This window comes from Garra rufa, chromosome 14 (assembly GCF_049309525.1).
Source record: "Garra rufa chromosome 14, GarRuf1.0, whole genome shotgun sequence".
Taxonomy (NCBI): domain Eukaryota; kingdom Metazoa; phylum Chordata; class Actinopteri; order Cypriniformes; family Cyprinidae; genus Garra; species Garra rufa.
In genome coordinates this window covers 24,944,259-24,963,814 of record NC_133374.1, presented here as the reverse complement: position 1 = coordinate 24,963,814, position 19,556 = coordinate 24,944,259, and the positions used below count along the sequence as shown (strand labels likewise).

Here is a 19,556-nt window from a genome sequence, read left to right as displayed (position 1 = left end):
ATGTTAAATTCTCTTAATTATAACATTTCTAGCACGTTTTTAAAAACATTTATTTGAGCAATAATATGCATGTAGACCATTCACATGTAACACGATTTCAAGTCAATAATAGAATCCATTAAAGAGCAAAACAAATAGTAATGATAATTTAAATCGTTTTTCCCCAGTCAAAAAAGTAGCCTAAATTATGTCAGTGATTCTCATTTTTAAAGAGCATCTAAAATTATTTTATTTTGATCTGCAGTATAATAAAAAAAAACAAATAAAATGTATTATGAAGACTATTAAATGAACTTTATGCTAGCCTAACGAATTTTCTTCATAACGAATAGCCTACTTCAAAACGAAGCTTACATAAATTAATAAATCACGAATATGATGAAATAAAATTATTTGTTCATGCATCAATCCATTTAAGGGCAAAATAAATAAATAATAATAATAAAAAAAACTAAATTCTTGAAATTCGTCTGCTGTGTATCCAAATCCAAAATATAAGGATACTAGCAACCTCCTTTTAAGAAGTTAAAAATTAAGGAATTAGCCTGTATTCAATAGATGGGGCAATAAGTTTTTTTTTTTTTTTACTTGTGTTAGACTGCCGATCGAAATAAAATAATACTTGATCACTCTTTAAAAATGAGAGAATCACTGACATAATTTAGGCTATTGACTGCATAAAAAGAAACTATTTAAATTTGCAGCGTAAACTTATGAATTGAAAAAGCCAAGAAATAAATCACAACAATAGAGATTTTTCCTATCAAGAAAAACGTTTGATAAAATTACAAAATTAATGCTTAATGATATATGACAGGGAACACTTCTCCGCTATAGCTGCACTTGGTATCAGTGACAAATATTAAATATTTAAAAAATCTTTGTGAAAACGAATGGCAATGACTGGTTATTGGATTCTAAGATTATTATCTTTAGACACAGTCTGACACTTTTTTTTGCCATGAACAGACCCAGACCTACTGGGCACTATCCGTCGTCAAGACCAAATTCCATTCATGACAGTCCTGTAGCGTGTCGGCTTTAGTTTCACGAATTTATCATGTTTGGGAGGCTAATCAGCCATTTTAACTGAAAGATGAAGGCGGTGATATTGATGTTGTCCACTAGATGGAGCCACAGGATAAGGAATCTTCTAGGCCTAATATTTTTCGAGTTCCCTTCGATCAGTGGGACTGACAGCTCGACATCCATTTTTCCCAGTGAACTCATCTGGCCACAGCACACATGTCCACTGTCTCTTTGACTATCTGAGATGAGCTCTGGCCCAGTGAACCAGCAGCATCACTTGATATATAGCTTTCTGATGAGCCAAACCTGATAACCTTACCTATTAATTTACCCTGCTCACAAACTGTTCCAAAACAGCTTATTTGGATATTCTATAACCCTTTTTTTTTTTTGCCTCTGTCCCAACTTATTTTAGTGTGGTGTAGCCATCAAAATCAAAAATTGTTTATATTTACAAAATATATTTAAGTTGGTCAGTGAAACTTTGAAAATCTTTTCTTTGTACTTTTGTCAATTAAATAAAAGTTAAAGAGAATTATCAAATTTACAGATTCCTGATTTGTATTGCATTTTACAATTTGTTATTAAATGGTTAAACATTTACATGAAACATTACGTATTGTTCTTGTGATTTTTATTCATGCTGGAAAATGTATTAATTATTTAAAAAAACATTGTGTCTATTTTATATTTTTTAGTCATCAAAATAATTGGATAATAATATGAAAGTGTACTTTGATTTTTATTCTTAAGATTTTTTTCTACTGATCTAGTATTCTGACAATCCAAAACTTATGATTTCATTCTAGCTTTATTCCATGTGCAAGGAGAGTACGAACAGTGCCTTCAGGTGATGAGATTTTAAAAACAAAAACAATAACTTTATTGTTTCACAGAAGAAAGAAAATAACAATAGGACTGAAATGAAATTAAAATGATTAGCCTATAGTGATTACTTGGTTTTGAAGTTCTTGATTTTCGTTAACTATCCCTTTAAGTAAAATGCAAATACATTCCTTTAAATAAAATAAAACACAAGGCTATATATTTAAGATATTGTTTTTATTACTTATGTTACTTGATTTTAAATAAACATGTTCATCTGTGATTTTTATTGTATGAAACTGGGGAAATTACAGCTGTGCTGACAATGTATTACAAATTCAACAAATCTAACAGAGACATATCCTGTGCTTCCAGGTCAGAGAGCAACTGTCCATCAAAAGCTCATTAGCCAATCAGAGTAGATCGCTGTTAAGCCCGCCCCCACGAGAGGTCTGTGCCAAAACAGCAAACGAAAATTTGCGAAGCGTAAGCGAAAGCTGTGGCAACGCATTCAGAATCCATGATTCACGAAAACGATTCTTTGAAAATCATTAACAAAGAATGAATCATATTTGAAGAGCATGTTAAATTCGTGCGACTGAGTTCATTTTTTCATTTTCATTGTGTTTTTTTTCTTTTGCAGTGGCATATTTTTGATCGTTTCTTGGAAAGTTACGTTCAGTTTTATAAAGTTACGTTCAGTTTTATAGGCACAAAAATAATCCCATAGTAAACCATCAGCAGCAATAAAACAGTAAACAAAAATGTATATCCAAAACAAAACGTATTGGCTTCCATGTTATTTAAATCTTACCGAGGCCAGCCAAACTCCGTTTCATTCAACTGTCCGACGTGCTTTCTCTTTAAATGTTCGTGCATCACAGAGGTGCTGCCGTGATGCGCAAGGACTGCTTTACAAACCATGCAGGTAATATTTTAATTCGCCGTAGCAGGCTAAAATGCTCCCAAACTTTACTCCTGTTTCATACATACTCAGTCTGCAGTGCGTCTACAGTCCGTGTGCGTTACGTATGCGGTGCAGAAGAAGCACAGACTCGTTTTGCTTTCACACAGAACGCGTTTGCAGTCCGTACATTGTGAACGTTCTAATCCGTTAACATGGGTGTGGGAAAAAAAAACGCACTGCAGACGGAGTATGTGTGAAACGGGCGTGTTTTGGTACGCGCAGCTGCTGCGTTGGACGCCGCCATTTCTGTATGTTATCGCTCAGCATAGAAGCTGCGTATGTGCGACTCTCGGCAGAAAGATGCCTCACTCGGTTGTCTGGCGACAACATCGACAATGAAATTCATTGTCGACTATTTCTATTATCGATTTTTGTCGACAACGTCGACGAATCGTTGCAGCCCTAGTTGAGAGTAATGTTTTAAAAATAAAATTTTAAATATAGAATTATTACATTTAAATAATTGAAAAGGTACTTTAAAAATGAAACTAAAACTGCCAGTGGGTGGCGGCAAGTCACTGACTTAATTACTGAATCATTCGTTCATTTGATTCATTCGAACGTCTGATTCATTCAGGAATAAAGCAAGTGACTGTCTTTTTGAATGGGGAATTGAATCATTGACTCACTAGATTCGTTTAAAAACGCACATTCATTCATAAACGAAAACACAACTGTGTTTGAATGGAGATGCGCAGCAGCTCAGTTGTGACTTGTTTCAAACTATTTTTGACGACGAAATACAGAAAAACCAGGCAATAGTGTTATAGTCAGATGATGCAAGTCACTTAATATTAACTTCTTGTTTATTTAACTGTTGCATTAAATCTATATCTCATTTACGAACTATCTTAAAAATCATTAAAAGCTGTCACTCATCTTAGGTCATCCTGATCTCACAAAGTTCCACTATAAATCAACAGAGCTCTCTACACTGCACGATGAATTGCCTATTTTCACTCTCTACACCAGGGGTGCCCACACTTTTTTGGCTTGTGAGCTACTTATAAAATGACGAAGTCAAAATGATCTACCTACTATAAAAATGCAAAACATTTATTTATGAATATATTGAGAATTCTTTATATGTTGGTGTAGCTTGCATAACTACATGAACCCATATTGCACAATACAACTACATACAAGTACATTTTTTTGTAATTACTTTACTCTGATGACTTGCACTGAATGGAATCAGCCACTTGGCGCCGCTGTATGCACGTTCATGCGCGGTGATTCGTGTCATAAAAGGACAGTGATAATTAATAGTGAGGACGGATGATTGGCTGACTACATTGGCTGATCGTCTACTTTATTTGACGTCTAATTAATGCCGTGCGATCTACCCACACCACCTTTGCGATCGACCGGTAGATCGCGATCGACGTATTGGGCACCCCTGCTCTACACTTTGTTTATGAAAGGATTTGTGCGATATGTCTGTGATACATTACTCAACGTTGCAGAACAGAAACCTTTGAAGCTCCCCTCAGAGCAAACACAAATGTGTTGATCGGGTCAGTTGCACTGGTGCTCCTAAATATGTTTTCCATAGTCGCACACAGTAGTTTTCAGTCACAAAGCAGCCAATAAATGGTGACATTTCAACTTCCTAGTCATGCCCTAGAAACCAGTTTCAGCATTATAGCAAACAGCCCATAGACTTCTATTGAAAAAAGGTGAGAGGCATATCCATGGAACAGAACATCGTAGCGACAAGTAGGTGGCTACTTTGTCGCAGACCCACGAATAAGGTGTTAAATTGTGCAGCTTATTGAGGTGAGCTATGACTTCTATAAGCAACTGGGTGTACGGTGCTTGCACAGTAGTTGAAAAATTGGATTAAAAAGTCCCATAGACTTAACACTGGACCGAAATTTGTGACATGATATCTCCGCATCAGAATGTCGTAGAGACTTGGGGGTGGGCTTATTTCACACGGCCTAGTAAGCAGCCAATAAATGTGACATTTCAACTTCCTAGCCACGCCCTAGCAACCAGCCCATAGACTTAAAAAAAAAAAAAAGTGAGAAGAATATCTGCAGAACAAAACATCTTAGAGACAATTAGGTGTCAGACCCACTTGGTTTGTTGCAGACCCACAATTAAGGTGTCAAATTGTGCTGCTTATTGAGGACAGCGATCAGGTATGCAATGTCCGCACAGCGGGTGAAAAATTCAAGGGAAAAGTCCCATAGAGTTAACATTGGATCAAAATTGGTGACATCTTATTGCTGCATCAGAATGTTGTAGAAACCTGGGGGTAGCTCATTTCACTTAGCAATCAGGCATATCTCTGGATCAGAGCATCGTAGAGACATGGCACTTGGCTCTTTTGATTCATGATAGCAAATGAGACTCCCATCATGCTATACATGCTAGCAGTGAATAACTACATGCTAATAGTGATTAGCTAAGTGTTAAAACATGCTAAAATTCCTACCTAATCATTAAAACATGATAAAAGAGTATAGTAACTACACAGTGCTGAGTTTTGCCACAGCAGGCATCACTCACGGTTTTTTATTTATTTCGGAAATGTACATATCTTATAAAGAAAATTACAGTTTTCAATATCATAGATGTTTTTTTTTTTAGGAAAAATGTAGGCCTATTTGATAAATCTCAATAATAAAAACTTAAATTTCACATTTTTATTTCAGTGACTTTTAAAGACCCCATTGAATGGTTGGACAAACACTAACCATATGTCTTTTTTGACTTATTTCCATAAACATAAAAAATTAAGGTGGGACATACTGTATATTGGAATACTCATTTGAAATACAAAAAAAAATTTGCTCCCCAATTTTTTTTTTATGTAATTGAAAAAAATTGCTACAATTTGACAACAAAGCTGTTTTCGTCAGGTTTACCAAAAAGTAAAATATATGAACATCTACACAATGCCATGATTAGCAATGGGAACTATAATAACTAGAACAAAATATAAGATTTTATTTATTACTATAATTTATTGTAATATCACGACTTTAAAAATATGACTACAAATTGCAGTTTTGATTTCAGAGTGCTAAAACGCTTCCTGTCTTTGTCTGGATGTGACAAACAAACTGGAATGAAAAATACAAATTGCCCAATGAGCTCATGTTACTCTGACCAAAACCACTTAAATCCACATTGTAATTATGATTTCGCAAGTAGGAACTTCCCATGAGTCATCAATATTTTTGGTTCATATTCCCAGAAGAGAAAAACTATACATTTTTAAATATGTCTGTTATGTTGACAACTTAAAGGAAAACACTCACATACAGAACAGTACAGATAACCTCAAAACAATGAATGCTGTGGTAAAAATGCCACATTGTATCCTTACCATGCCAGGCCCTGTCTAAGCCATTGCTTTGAAAATTTCCTCTGGAAAAACCATTAGCTGAATCTATCAAACCCCAGATCAGCTCTAAACTTGTTGTAATACTGAAAAAAAAGATTAAAGGTTGTAATACCTGGTCTGTTATTTGCAACTGTGATGAAAATAAGTAAAAAGCAGACGCCAAAGGTCAACGACCACAGCTTTATGTCACACAATCTGCGGATTAAAATTCCACTTGTATAATAAATTGCACCGAAAGCTTTTTCAGCAGCAATAATCCAAAAGGAAATTCCTCAAGTTACATAAAAGCTAGAAAGCGTAACCCAGTGATCATGAGTTGACCTTTCTCCATCTGGAGCCACGGCTAATCTACAGTGCCATAAATTACACAAGGGTTGTCAGCAATTCAATCACGTCATGCATCTTCCCCTAAAGGTTTATTGCATGTCTTTGAGATGAGCCCAAAGTCTTGGAGAGCAAAAAAATTATGATAAATCATAATCCACCACCGACCTACTTCAAAAACGTAGATCCTGAATCTGGATCCATCGTGAGTTTTGATGCATTGCTGTTTCACTACAAAAAACCTTAATGTGGATTAAGCTCAAATAGCAGGAGTATCAATATTTCAAGGTCAATCCACCCACAGGAAAGCCTTTCTCATAATTCAGCAACACTGTTTGTGGAAACCACAAAAGCAGGTTGAAGTCCATTTTAATGAAATGGTGGTGAGTGAGGGCTCCCTCCCTTCTGTCCGAAACGATTCTGTGCGGAAAACACATAGACTTAATCAATTCCCCAACCACCTGCTCATATGGAGATGGAGGTGACTGTTCTCAGATCAGTTAAAGCTCATTACAGCATCACTGAATTTGGCCCAGTTCTTCCTCCGTCTCCATCTCTCGCCGCACCAGTAGGGAGGAGGCAGGGATCCTGAAAGCTCCTCGGTAAACCTGAGCCGAGGAATGTGGAACATGCACACCACCTCTGGGAATGCAACAAAGGTCTACATAAAGACGCCACAGAAGGGATGTTAACTCAATACCTTATTCTAGGACTAAACACAGACACGGTTATTCTACAGTGGCATAAAACAGTATTCAGATACGTAAACTACAATTCAAAATGTATAAAAGGCACTGTATTCAAAATATGAAACCAGAGTCAGCTGTTTAGGATAGTCTTTTATGTTTCTAAATAAAATAAAATGCTCATAAATTTGCATTTAACATTAGTGAAACCTAAAATGTCAGTTTCTGTGTAGTGTGATATCTGAGGAAATGACCAGAGGGCAAAACAAGCATCTTTCTCACATTTAATTTATTTTATATGTCATCAAAAACGCATAATGTAATATTACCAAGATACTATTATAGTTTTTGTTAATATTTTGAATTAGACCTTTTCTGCTTTCATACTTCTAGTTGAAGTTTTAGTAATTTCGTTGTGTGTTTTTTTTAAATACTTTGTTTTTAAAATACGTTTATATAGTTTTTATTTCTATTTTAGCTTGAATTATTTTAGTACATCAAGTTAAACTAAATTAAAATAAGAAATTTTATTTTAAGTAACATTCTTTTTTTTTTTTTAAGTATCAACTTTATGGTTTTAGTTTTAATTTTTGTTAACTATAATAACCTTAACACACACACATTCAAATGTTTAAATGATAACATACAATATGACTACATAAAAAAACATCTAAATAATAAAATAAAGTATCAATAGTATCAATTTATTTTCCAGTAAAATTATTTATCATTTAGAAAATGTAACATTTTTAAAATTCTATATTGTGAGTCTGTGCAAGTACAAAATTACAAATTTTGTAGAATCAGAATTATGTAATATTTACATGTGTAAAATTACAACAACAAAAATGGCATTGATATAGTGAAATTAAAGAACACAAAAAATTGATGTGTTAATAAAATACTACTAATAATAATATGATTGATTTTTGAAGATATTCTGTAAATATGGGTGCCAATACTTATGACCAGGACATAGACCCATAATTATGATGGCTTAGTTTTGTTCAGTTGTCTTCAGTACAGAAAACATTTAATGTCCATACTATCCATCTATCTTTCTTTCTTTCTTTTTTTCAATTTACACCAGACAGACAAAGGGAACTATGGCATAAATTCCTGCTATATTATACGCATTCATTGATATGGTCCAACTGCTGGAATGTGAACCCAAGCTTTTAAAAGCAACAAAAGAGAATCAGTACTAAAGGACATTCCTCCTGAAACATCAGATTTCGTATTTAACTGCCCAGTTTATAGTAGGAGAGTATTTATATTCCGGTACACGCGTGAATAGACTCCTCCAGCCCCCGGCCACAGTGTGTCAGTGTGACGCGCTCAGGAGACTGAATGTGATCTAATAGAACAGGAATCTGTGTGACCTTGAGAGCTGAAACACACTGGATGATGGAGGCGCAGAGCACAGAGCTGTGGGACGTGAGGGCAAACTTCCTGTTCCTTAGCTATGACGCCATACCCTGTTCATGATGCACCCAAACCAACACCCTCAGCTCTCGGAACAGTATCATGTACATACAGCAAAGACTGAGGAGGGGCTCAGTGGTGTTTACTGCTCTCTGCTGGAACCCATCAGCATAACAACAAAATCTGGCTGGATAAAAACATTCTGGGGTGGATTTGGAGATGGAAAATGGAGATGTACAGTTTGATGTTCTATCAGCCCTTTTGTTAATTTTGATTGATTCTATTGTAAACGGAAAACATAGTGGCAATTGAAGTGGCAATTTCTGCCACTGAATAAAAAAAAGGTTATTGTGATTGTCCAAATTCTGACCTTTTTTGAGTTTACATCTCGCAATACTGACTTTTTTTCCTCATAATTGCACGTTTATATCTCACAATTGTGAGAGTTTTGTGAGTAAAGTCACAATTCTGACTTTATAACACACAATTGCAAGTTATTCATTCAGAATTATGATATAAACTTGCAATTCTGAGAAAATATTCTTTTTTTCCCCCTCAGAATTGGACTTTACAACTGCAACTGCAAGTATACATCTCACAATTCTGAGAAAAGTCAGAATTGGGATTTTATATCTTTCAATTTTGACTTTATAACTTGCAACTGTGAGTTTATACCTCACAGTTCTGAGAAAAAGAATCAGAATTGCGAGATGTAATTGCGACTTTAAGTTTAAGTTTAAATCTTTCTTTTTTTTACTCAGAACCGAGTGACAAACTTGCAATTGCGATAAAAAGCACAGAATTGTAAGATTTAAAGTAAATTGCGATTTTAAGATTTTGCCATTTCTACTTCATAACACACAATTGGCAGTTATTAAGTCAGGATTTTGCGCCTTTACTCACAAAACAAAGTCACAATTGTGAGATGTAAACTCCCAATTATGAGTTTCTTCTCGCAATTGCAGAAAAAAAAAATATATAGAAAAAAGTCAGAATTGCAAGATGTAAACTCGCAACAACCTTTGCAACTGAAATTTGAGAAAATATCAGTCTTTTCTCAGAACTGGACTTTATAACTACTAATTATAACTAATCCATATTATATAGTTTATATCCCCCCCAATTGCAAGAAAAAAAAAGTCAGATATAAACTCACAATGCTGGAAAAAAAAAGTCAGATTTGCAAGTTTATACTTTATACCTTGTAACTGCGAGCTTATACCTCACAATTCTAATAAAAAGAGTCAGAATTGCGAGATGTAATTGCGACTTATCTCAAAATTCTGACTTTTTTTCTCGCAGTTGTAAGTTTACATCTTGCAATTCTGACTTTTTTTTACCTCAGAATTGCGAAATGTAATTGCGATTTTTTTAATTCTAAAATTGACTTTACATCTTGCAATTCTGACTTTTTTTCTTAGAATTGTGTGATATAAACTTGCAATTGTAAGAAAAAGATTTAAACTCAACTCGACTTTTTTTCCACATAATTGTGTTTATATTGCGCAGTTGTGACTTTTTTTCTTAGAATTGCGAGTTTTATGAGTAAAGTTTGAATTTAAGTTAGAATTATGAGATATAAACTCACATTTCTGAGAAAATATCTTTTCCCCCCTCAGAATTAACCTTTATAACTCGCAACTATAAGTTTATATCTCACAATTCTGAGAAAGAAAAAAAAGTCAGGATTGTGAGATTATAACCCATAATTGTGAGGAAAAAAAGTCAGAATTGCAAGTTTATATCTCGCACTTCTGAGAAAAAAAAAAAAAAAAAGTCAGATTTGTGAGTTTATATTTTACAATTCTGACATTATAACTTGCAACTGAGAAGTTATACCTCACATTTGAGAAGAAGGGTCAGAATTGTGAGATAAAAAGTTGCAATCTTTTTTAGTTTTTAATCAGTGGTGGAAACGGGCTTCCATAATAACGGGACAAGGTGGTGTAAAAAAAAAAAACCAAGATGGCTATTGAATGAACTGACCATGAACGTCATATTAATAATATTATCACATATTACCACTCACATTTACATATCATCACATTAATATACTGTCTGTTAAGTATGCAGGATCCTGGCCGGTGCTTATGAAGTGTGGAGAAGTTTTCACAATCATAACAGAGATCATTTGCATAAGAAGTCTTAAAAGCACTGTAGGAATAATCGACTTCACTAAAATGTTAAAGTAAAAACTAAATTGGGTTATTTTAGTCAATGATATCTTGACCTACACTTATACGCAGAGAATTAAGAGAATTCCTTCAAAAACATTTTTTTTTTTTTTTTTTTAAATCTTACGAACCCAAACTTTTGAACAGTAATATAGAGGAGTCTGAGGAAATGGACAGTGATAATGCTAAAGACATTTGTATAAATATAACAGTTTGGGGAGGAATAATGATGTTGAAATCCAAACAGCTAGCCAAGATGTTTTCCACAGTTGTAAGATCTTGCAGGATAGCAAATAACCTGACAGAGGCCAATTTGTATTGCTTGTAACTTAAACCACAGCCCTAATTTCAACATGATGGATAATCCGCCACCGGTGAAACCAAGACCGCATCCAGGAGCCTAATTAACACATTCCCGTCAACCATGAGTGATCATGGCCTTCAGCAGCACTGCATTTACCATAAAACCCTCACCTGCACAGAGCCAAAGTCAACATTCTCATAGTGGAAGTGGGCACATTCTGCCAGCCTGGGAAAATGGCCTTTGGTGAGGGACAGCCTGCAAAACAAAAAAAGCTCATCAGTATTCTGCTCCGTGGGTCTGAAGGAGACAAAACAAAGACAGTACTCTTCGCTTAAATGTACAAACACCTACTTTTTGACGTTCTTGACCTTCATGCTGGCCGTGCTGGCACATGAGCGCAGAGAAGATTCGGCAGGCAGCTCAGGGACCATCGGCGTTCCTCGTGCCTGCATATACGAACACGCACATGTAAACAAACGATTACGCAGCACTCTAAATGCATGAAGCGTGACATACAGAAAGCCAGTACACACACGCACCATAACAGCAATGGCGTCCTCCCAGCCTGCAGTCTCTGCTGGCTGCAAGCTCCTATCTTCCTCCCCCTCATCCTCCTCTGGGTGGGGCCTTAAAGAAAAGAGAATCAGAGAGGGATATGTTGAAATAAGCTTATGACATACACACATACCTCTGTATCGCATCACTCGGTACAAAGCAATTGCGCCAATGAAATGCCTAAGCTAGGATTGTTTTAAAGAAATAGTAACCCAAAATGACTCAAATCTGTTCGACTTTTCTATAGAACACAATTTGCAGAATCTTCATGCTGCTGTTTTCCAACCAGTGAAATCAGTTCATGTTTACGTCATTCATTTTTCAGTCAAAAAGGATCCAGGATTTTTTTCCAGGAAACATTCCGGTTTCAATTCAGCTTCAAATGGCTCTACACGATCATTTTCAAAAAAAATAATAATAATAATTTATATACTTTTTAACCACAAATGCTCGTCTTGCACTAGCTGGACTTCACACATTACATATATCATGTTGGAAAAGTCACACATGGTTAGTTCTTCATGTGTTCAGAAAGGTAGGGTAGAGCATTCCATCTTATTTTCTCCTTCAACTTCGAAATAGTCAGACGTTGTGGCTTTACCTTTTTTGTTTGCTTTGTAAACACTGGGTCGGTACTTCTGCCTACATCATGCGTGACCTTTCCAACATGATTATGTAATGCATTGAGCTAGTGTACAGTGAGAATTTGAACATCTTGGATGACATGGAGTAAATTACCAGGAAATTTTAATTCTGGAGTGAACTAATCTTAAAAAAAGCTCCTTAAATGTCATATGACTAGTAGACTATATTCCAGGTCTTGTAAAGCCATATAACAGGAAACAAACAAAAAAAAAGCTGGAATGCACATGACTTTTGCCCTGATTTGCCATCTGGAGGAGTCCATGTTAGCAATAGGCAGTGTACGGCAGTGTAATGGATAGATAGAGTTGACAGATTTAACAGAAAATCACAATCTTTTAGCTTTAGACTATAAATCGGGGCAGTTGAATAATATATGAGCGCATTAATAAGGGTCAATTTTTTTTTCATTAAGATTTACACATCATCTGCTGAATATATAAGATTTCCATTGGTGTATGGTTTGTTAGGATAGGACAATATTTGGCCGAGATACAACTATTTGAAAATCTGGAATCTGAGGGTGCAAAAAAAAAAAAAAAAAAAAGAAAATCGCCAAATGAAGTTCAAATGAAATGTCCAAATGAAGTTCTTAGCAATGCATATTACTAATCAAAAATTACGTTTCGATATATTTACAGAAACGTACAAAATATCTAATATGTAATTTTGACCAATACAATGTATTGTTGTCCATTGCTACAAATATATACCTGTGCTACTTAAGACTGGTTTTGTGGTCCAGGGTCACATATTGTTTTCATCTGTCATGTTAACAACAAAACACGTTTCTTGTGACTTGTGTTTGGAACAACTTGAAAAGTCTGTTAGTGTGTCATCCTCATTTGCTTAGTGTATAAAGCCAAGTTTTTCTTCTTTAATCATTTGCAAAATTGGCAAGTGTGGAAGTTTTTAAAAGTTGTGCAGTCTTAAAGGGATAGTTTACCCAAAAATGAAAATTTGATGTTTATCTGCTAACCCCTAGGGCATCCAAGATGTAGGTGACTTTGTTTCTTCAGTAGAACACAAATGAACATTTTTAACTTAAACCGTTGCAGTCTGTCAGTCATATAATGGCAGTCAATGGAACCCACGGCTTTGAGAGAGAAAAAAAAAAAAACAACATACACAGACAAAACCAAATTAAACCCTGCGGCTCGTGACGATACATTGAGGTCTTAAGACATGAAAAAAATTGGTCTGTGCAAGAAACTGAACAGTATTTATATCATTTTTTTTTTTTTACCTCTGATCCACCGCAATGTCCAACTGTCCTAAGCGCGTTCAGACGGAGAGCAAGCAATCATAACTTTAGTCAATTAGGCTCAAAAGTTGAGAGTTGGTGAATAGTTGAACCGGATGAGTTCGCGCAAACAAATGTAATCTTTTAGTTTTTACATTTTGTCTATATAAATACTGTTTAGTTTCTTGCACAGACCAATTGTTCTGTGTCTTTGGACCTCGATGTAACATCACAAGCTGCAGGGTTTAATTTGGTTTTGTCTGTGTATGTTTTTTTTTTTTGACTCTCAAACCCGTGGGTCCCATTGACTGCCATAATATGACTGACAGACTGCAACGGTTTGATCAAATTTTCGTTTGGGTTCTACCGAAGAAACCAAGTCACCTACATCTTGGATCTTTGATGTTTATCTGCTTACTGGGGGTGCTTTTTGGGTGAACTATCCCTTTAAGTTGATATTTGCTGAAAAATGATCCCTTTGTGGTGGTAATTCTCAAAATCTCATTCACGCCTACGCATATTCAGAAAGCTTTCGGATTTAATCAAAAATATCTTCATTTGTGCTCCAAAGATGAATGAAGGTTTGGAAGGACATGAGGGCGAGAAATAATGACAGAATTTTCATTTCTCCACAAGCCAACATCTCCTATATGACCTGAGCATGTGCACAGGTCACTGCACCACCTGATACATTCCTTCCAGTCCATTTTTTCCAGTTTTGGCTGCTTAATCAAGCAGGACATGCAGACAATAAACTAACCAACTTGAGAGGCACCACTGAACTCATGACCCGTGAGTGAGGAAATATCCAAGGCCGAGCTGTGTCAATAATACAAAAGTAAAGCTGCTCAACAAACACATGCCAGTCCTGATGCATTTTTGTCGACTAGGATCTTATATATAGGGAAAACTGCAAAATCGGATTTGCTAATGAGGGTATTGAACCTTATATGTCTTTAGTCAGTAAAGCTGTTAAGGATGTGTAGCAGTTAAACTACTCTTGCGATCAATAAGATTATACACAAACCTTTTATGTGAGAAAATAACACTTTATAAGCCAATCACACTGAATTATACTCAAAAGTTACATTCATTTCTTGTCTCTGAAAGTAAAAGCTCATCTTTCGTTTTACGTACACGTCATGAAATGATCTGTCCATTTCAGAAAATCTCCAGAGCATTACTCAGTTCGCCTTGCAGCTGAGAACATGGCCGCGAGGGTCGAAACAAGGAGACATTATAGAAGATCAGATCAGTGGCTGTAAAAAGCACACTATTGTAGGTTTTGCGACACACAAGGATATCGCTTCAATCAGTCACTCAGTCCTTCACAAATGAATCTACCCTAAATAACAAAGAACCGGGCTAAAGTGTAACTTGAAATATGATGCGCTCCCGGGGTAAGGAAAGGTGAGCTGGAACAGCTTTAAGGATTGGAAAGCCTTTAGAATGGGAATAAAAGGCTAGAGTTTAGTCGATTCATTCAGTAGACAAAAGACAGAGTCAGTGATTTTGTTCCAGAACATCCCACACTCCCCCCCCCTCCTCCAACAGATTAGACCACCGTGAGATTGGACGATAATGCCCGATCCTGTTCATGAAAGAAAGAGGCAAAAGTTTACAGCCATTTTAAAGTCACAGGTGCAACATAATGGCGGATTATGGAGTTCTAAATACCAAACTACAGGTCAATGATTTATGAAAGTGTTCACAGTGAAGTAGTGTTAGTTTTTAGCATATTTAGTCAATATTTAGTCAATATTTCTGATATTTATTTAATGTTTTAATATTTATTTAAAGTTTTTTGATGACAATTATTGACATTTGAGTCACATTTACTCACAATTCAGAATTGCGTGATACAAACTCGCAATTCTGACTTTTTCTCTCATAACTGCATGATATATAAACGTGCAATTGCGAGTTATAAATTCTTATAGATTTTTTTCCTCAGAATTGTGTGATATAAACACAATTGCGAGAAGTCACAGTTGCGAGATAACTTGCAATTCTGACTTTTTTCTTGCAACTGTGAGTTTACATCTTGAAATTCTGACTTTTTTTCAGAAGTGAGATATAAACTCCCTATTGCAAGTTATAAATTCTTAATTTCTTATCAATTTTAGCGAGAAATTAATTCAGAATTGCGAGATAAAAAGTTGCAATTTTGATTTATATCTCGTAATTCTGACTTTATTTCTCAAAATTGCAAGTTTATATTATGCAATTATGTGGAAGAAGGTCATATTTGCAAGTTATCATCTCACAATTCTAACTTAAGTTCTCAGAATTGCAAGCTTATATCATACAATTCTGCAAACCTGCAACTGCGAGAAAAGAAAAAAAAAAAATCACAAAAAATTCACAATTCACAAAAGTCACAATTACCTTTTTTTCATTTGGTGGCAGAAATGGGCTTCCATAACTTTTACTAGAAAAATGATTTATCAGAAAAATGTCAAATGCACAACATAGTATTTCTGGAGGGAATAAATATAATATAATATATTATATTATATTATATTATATTATATTATATTATATTATATTATATTATATTATATTATACTTTACATTATTACATTATTAATATTTAATTAAACCGTTAAAATGGAATCCAGAAAAATTATGGAAAATTCAGAAAGAAAAAAAAAAACATTCCATGGGGCCTTAATAATTAAATTTGTTAAACTTTTAATAAACTTTTTTTGTAAGTTTCATGATTTCAAATAATTTTAAATGCTTTTGGAGTAATACAATTTAATTTAATGATTAAAACAGAGTATAGAAAAATAAAAACAGTATCCAAAAAAATTTAAATGGATAAAAAAAAATACAAATTTTACTTAATTTATAAATATCAATAACTTGCCATAAAAATGCCAAATTATCTGATATTTTGGATTATTGAAATTTTTGACTTGAAGGGCTGCAAAGGTCTTTATGTTTTTTTTTATGTTTATCAATATTGGTTGCATAACAGGATTTTAATCTGAAGACAAAAAAATAATAGAATAAAACAAAAAATATTAATAAGCATGTTTGTTTCACTAAAAATACTATTACAATATTATTTTCAGTACTTAATGTAATACTTAATGCTACAGTTTTCCTTTCTAGACTTCGATTCTTTTAATCAGGCTTTTACCTTATAATTATATTAGAACCGTTATCACCCTGCAATTTTCATATGAATTACATATTTAATGAATAAATGAATAGATAGTATAAAAGATGTGTCACTGACTATTCCATTAAACCATGCCTTCTTCCTTGGGGCGGTACACATTCATTGATGACTCTACCGTCCTTGTTATCATCTCTGTAGGGCACCAGTTGCACACAAATCACCACTATAATTTACTCCTCGGGGGACAAATTCACATCTGCTGCATGCAGTGCTGCTCAAATATGCTGTCTCAGAAATAGAATAAGGTGACCGGTCACATGAAGCACAAAACGCCTGTGTGTGCAAAAACCAAAGCATGCACTGCACCTGATTATGCAGAGATTCGGCCAAATGTAAAGAAAACGCCTCATCTAACCTTGCAAGGCAGACACACGCTATATGGCAAATCTAACTGTAATCGAGCACCGCAGCCGCCAAAGCACGCTGACAGGCGAAGTATGCAGGCTGTTACTCACCCTTCACAGGGATCATGAGTGTATGCGTCTCTCAGAGGTGTTGGAGCTCTGCCGTGTGTCACTGCTGCAGTCCCGCTGCACGCCTCCATGATACTGAGTCACTGCAACAGCTGCCCGTCTGTGAGGGGAGGGAGGAGACTGGACTTTAACATAAACATCCAACCTGAGCAAAGAATGAAATATGTGCTATAAAAACCTTCAAATTATGTTATATAATGATTAAAAGCTTATTTGCTCATACTTTCGCTGCTATTGAGGCGTGATACGAGTAAGGTTTGGGTTGGGTTGGTTTAAGGATTGGTTAAGGGGTCAGAAGTGTAAAGGAATAAATTTGGTTACTATAAGGGAACACGGTTTAATCAGTTTTCAAAAATTTACCTGAACAATTGAGTGGTTTTCTCCTGTTGATGTAGGATTGATGTTGAAATATGACATCAGAAAGTGTATAAATCACTTGTTTTTTAAAGAAGCGTTGTCCAACAGCAACACAGTAACAACTCACAGATTTACAGTTGAAGTCAAAAGTTTACATACACCTTGCAGAATGTTCAAAATGTTAATTATTCTACCAAAATAAGAGGGATCATACAAAATGCATGTCAGTTTTTATTTAGTACTGACTAGACCTATAGTCCACAAGAGAATACAATAGTTGAATTTATAAAAATGACCCCGTTCAAAAGTTTACATACACTAAAAATTTGTTGTTAGCTGAATGATGTACAGCTGTTTTTTTTTTTTTGTTTTTTTTGTGAGAGTTGTTCATGAGTCTCGTTTGTCCTGAACAGTTAAACTGCCTGCTGTTTTTCAGAAAAATCCTTGAGGTCCCACAAATTTTCAGCATTTTTGTGTATTTGAACCCTTTTCAACAATGACTGTTTGATTTTGAGATCCATCTTTTTACACTGAGGACAACTGAGAGACTTCTAAGCAACTGTTAAAGAAGGTTCAAACACTCGCTGATGCTCCAGAAGGAAAAAAAAACATGCATTAAAAGTTTGGAGTGAAAACTTTTGAACAGAATGGAGATGTCTACATTTTTCTTATTTTGCCTAAATATCATATTTTTTTCATTTAGTACTACCCTACAGAAGATACTTAGATGTTTCCCAGAAGACACAATGAATTAATTTCACCCTAATCTTCAAATTCAATTTGAGTCTCTGAGTTGTCCTCAGTGTGAAAAGATGGATCTAAAAATCACACAATCATTGTTGGAAAGGGTTCAAATACACAAATGCTGAAAAACCAAACAATTTGTGGGACCTGAAGGATTTTTTTATGAAGAACAGCTGGCAGTTTAACTGTTCAGGATAAACAAGGAACTCATGAACAACTATCAATAAACAAACAAACAAACTGTGGATCATTTAGGTAACAACACAGTATTAAGAATCAAGTGTATGCAAACTTTTGAACAAATATAAAATAAAAATTAAATTCTATTTCTGATAGCGTAAGTAATGTTTATTTAACCAAGAAAATGTGACTGGGACATGAATTTACATTAGATTTTTTTTTTTTTTAAATCAGAACACTTCACTTAACTAACTTGACTAACCACCTTTTACACAAAACATTGTTACAGCAGCTAAAACTCCAGTGTTCATAAAGGTACTAAATGATTAGTAAATGTTTAGAAACAGTTAAAAATTGTGAATATTTTCAACTTTAGATTAAGTCATGCAAAAACATGAACAAATGATTAACAAATGATTCGTAAAGATGTGTAAATATGGTGAATTCTGGTTATTTGGGACACTGTTTGCTGAGATGACTGCTAATAAAGGTACTAATGATTTGTGAACATTTACTAGTGATGAATAGTTTCCACTTTAGATTGAGTACTGCAAAACATTAACAAATAATTAATAAATGATTTAAGATGTGTAAGAAGTCTACACAACCAACAAAGACCAAATATGTGACCTTTACAGACTGTTGTTATGAGTTAATGAATAATTAGTTAACATGAATAGTTTACAAAGTGCGTGAAGTTACTAAATACCTTTTTAAACTTTTTTTTTAGAGCATTAGGTAATATATGAACTGGAGTTAAATGACATTTGTTAGCATTAGGGAAGTAACGGTATTATCAATATCGTGGTATCGCAATATAATATTATCATGGTCACATGACGATATAAAACGATAGGTCTTCTGGGCAAAATGTCTAGTTTTTATGACTTCTTAACTTCTTATTCTAACATAAAAGGTCTTGAAAGTTGTGTTTTGCATTAAAGGATAACTATTGCCAAAATGCAACCTGGGCTGTTTTTTGTTTTTTTTTACTGTAAACGAGACAAACTTATATCTAAAAGCATAATTACGACAAACGAGGCGTTTTTGAGATTGACCGTGATTTAGTTTTGTGGTCAA

The 19,556-nt window shown here is 34.6% G+C and overlaps 1 protein-coding gene across 1 annotated transcript in view; it reads right to left on the bottom strand.

Moving 5' to 3' along the window:
* Positions 1-19,556, bottom strand: part of arhgap32a (Rho GTPase activating protein 32a) — a 47,006-nt gene that overhangs the window by 22,272 nt on the left and 5,178 nt on the right. Inside the window, exons 2-5 of the mRNA XM_073817571.1 lie at positions 17,178-17,295; positions 11,632-11,719; positions 11,444-11,538; positions 11,263-11,347 (exon numbers count right to left, since the gene is read on the bottom strand). Of these exons, the coding sequence (XP_073673672.1) occupies positions 11,263-11,347; positions 11,444-11,538; positions 11,632-11,719; positions 17,178-17,266 (357 nt within the window). The 5' untranslated portion in view covers positions 17,267-17,295. The remainder of the gene's footprint in view (positions 1-11,262; positions 11,348-11,443; positions 11,539-11,631; positions 11,720-17,177; positions 17,296-19,556) is intronic.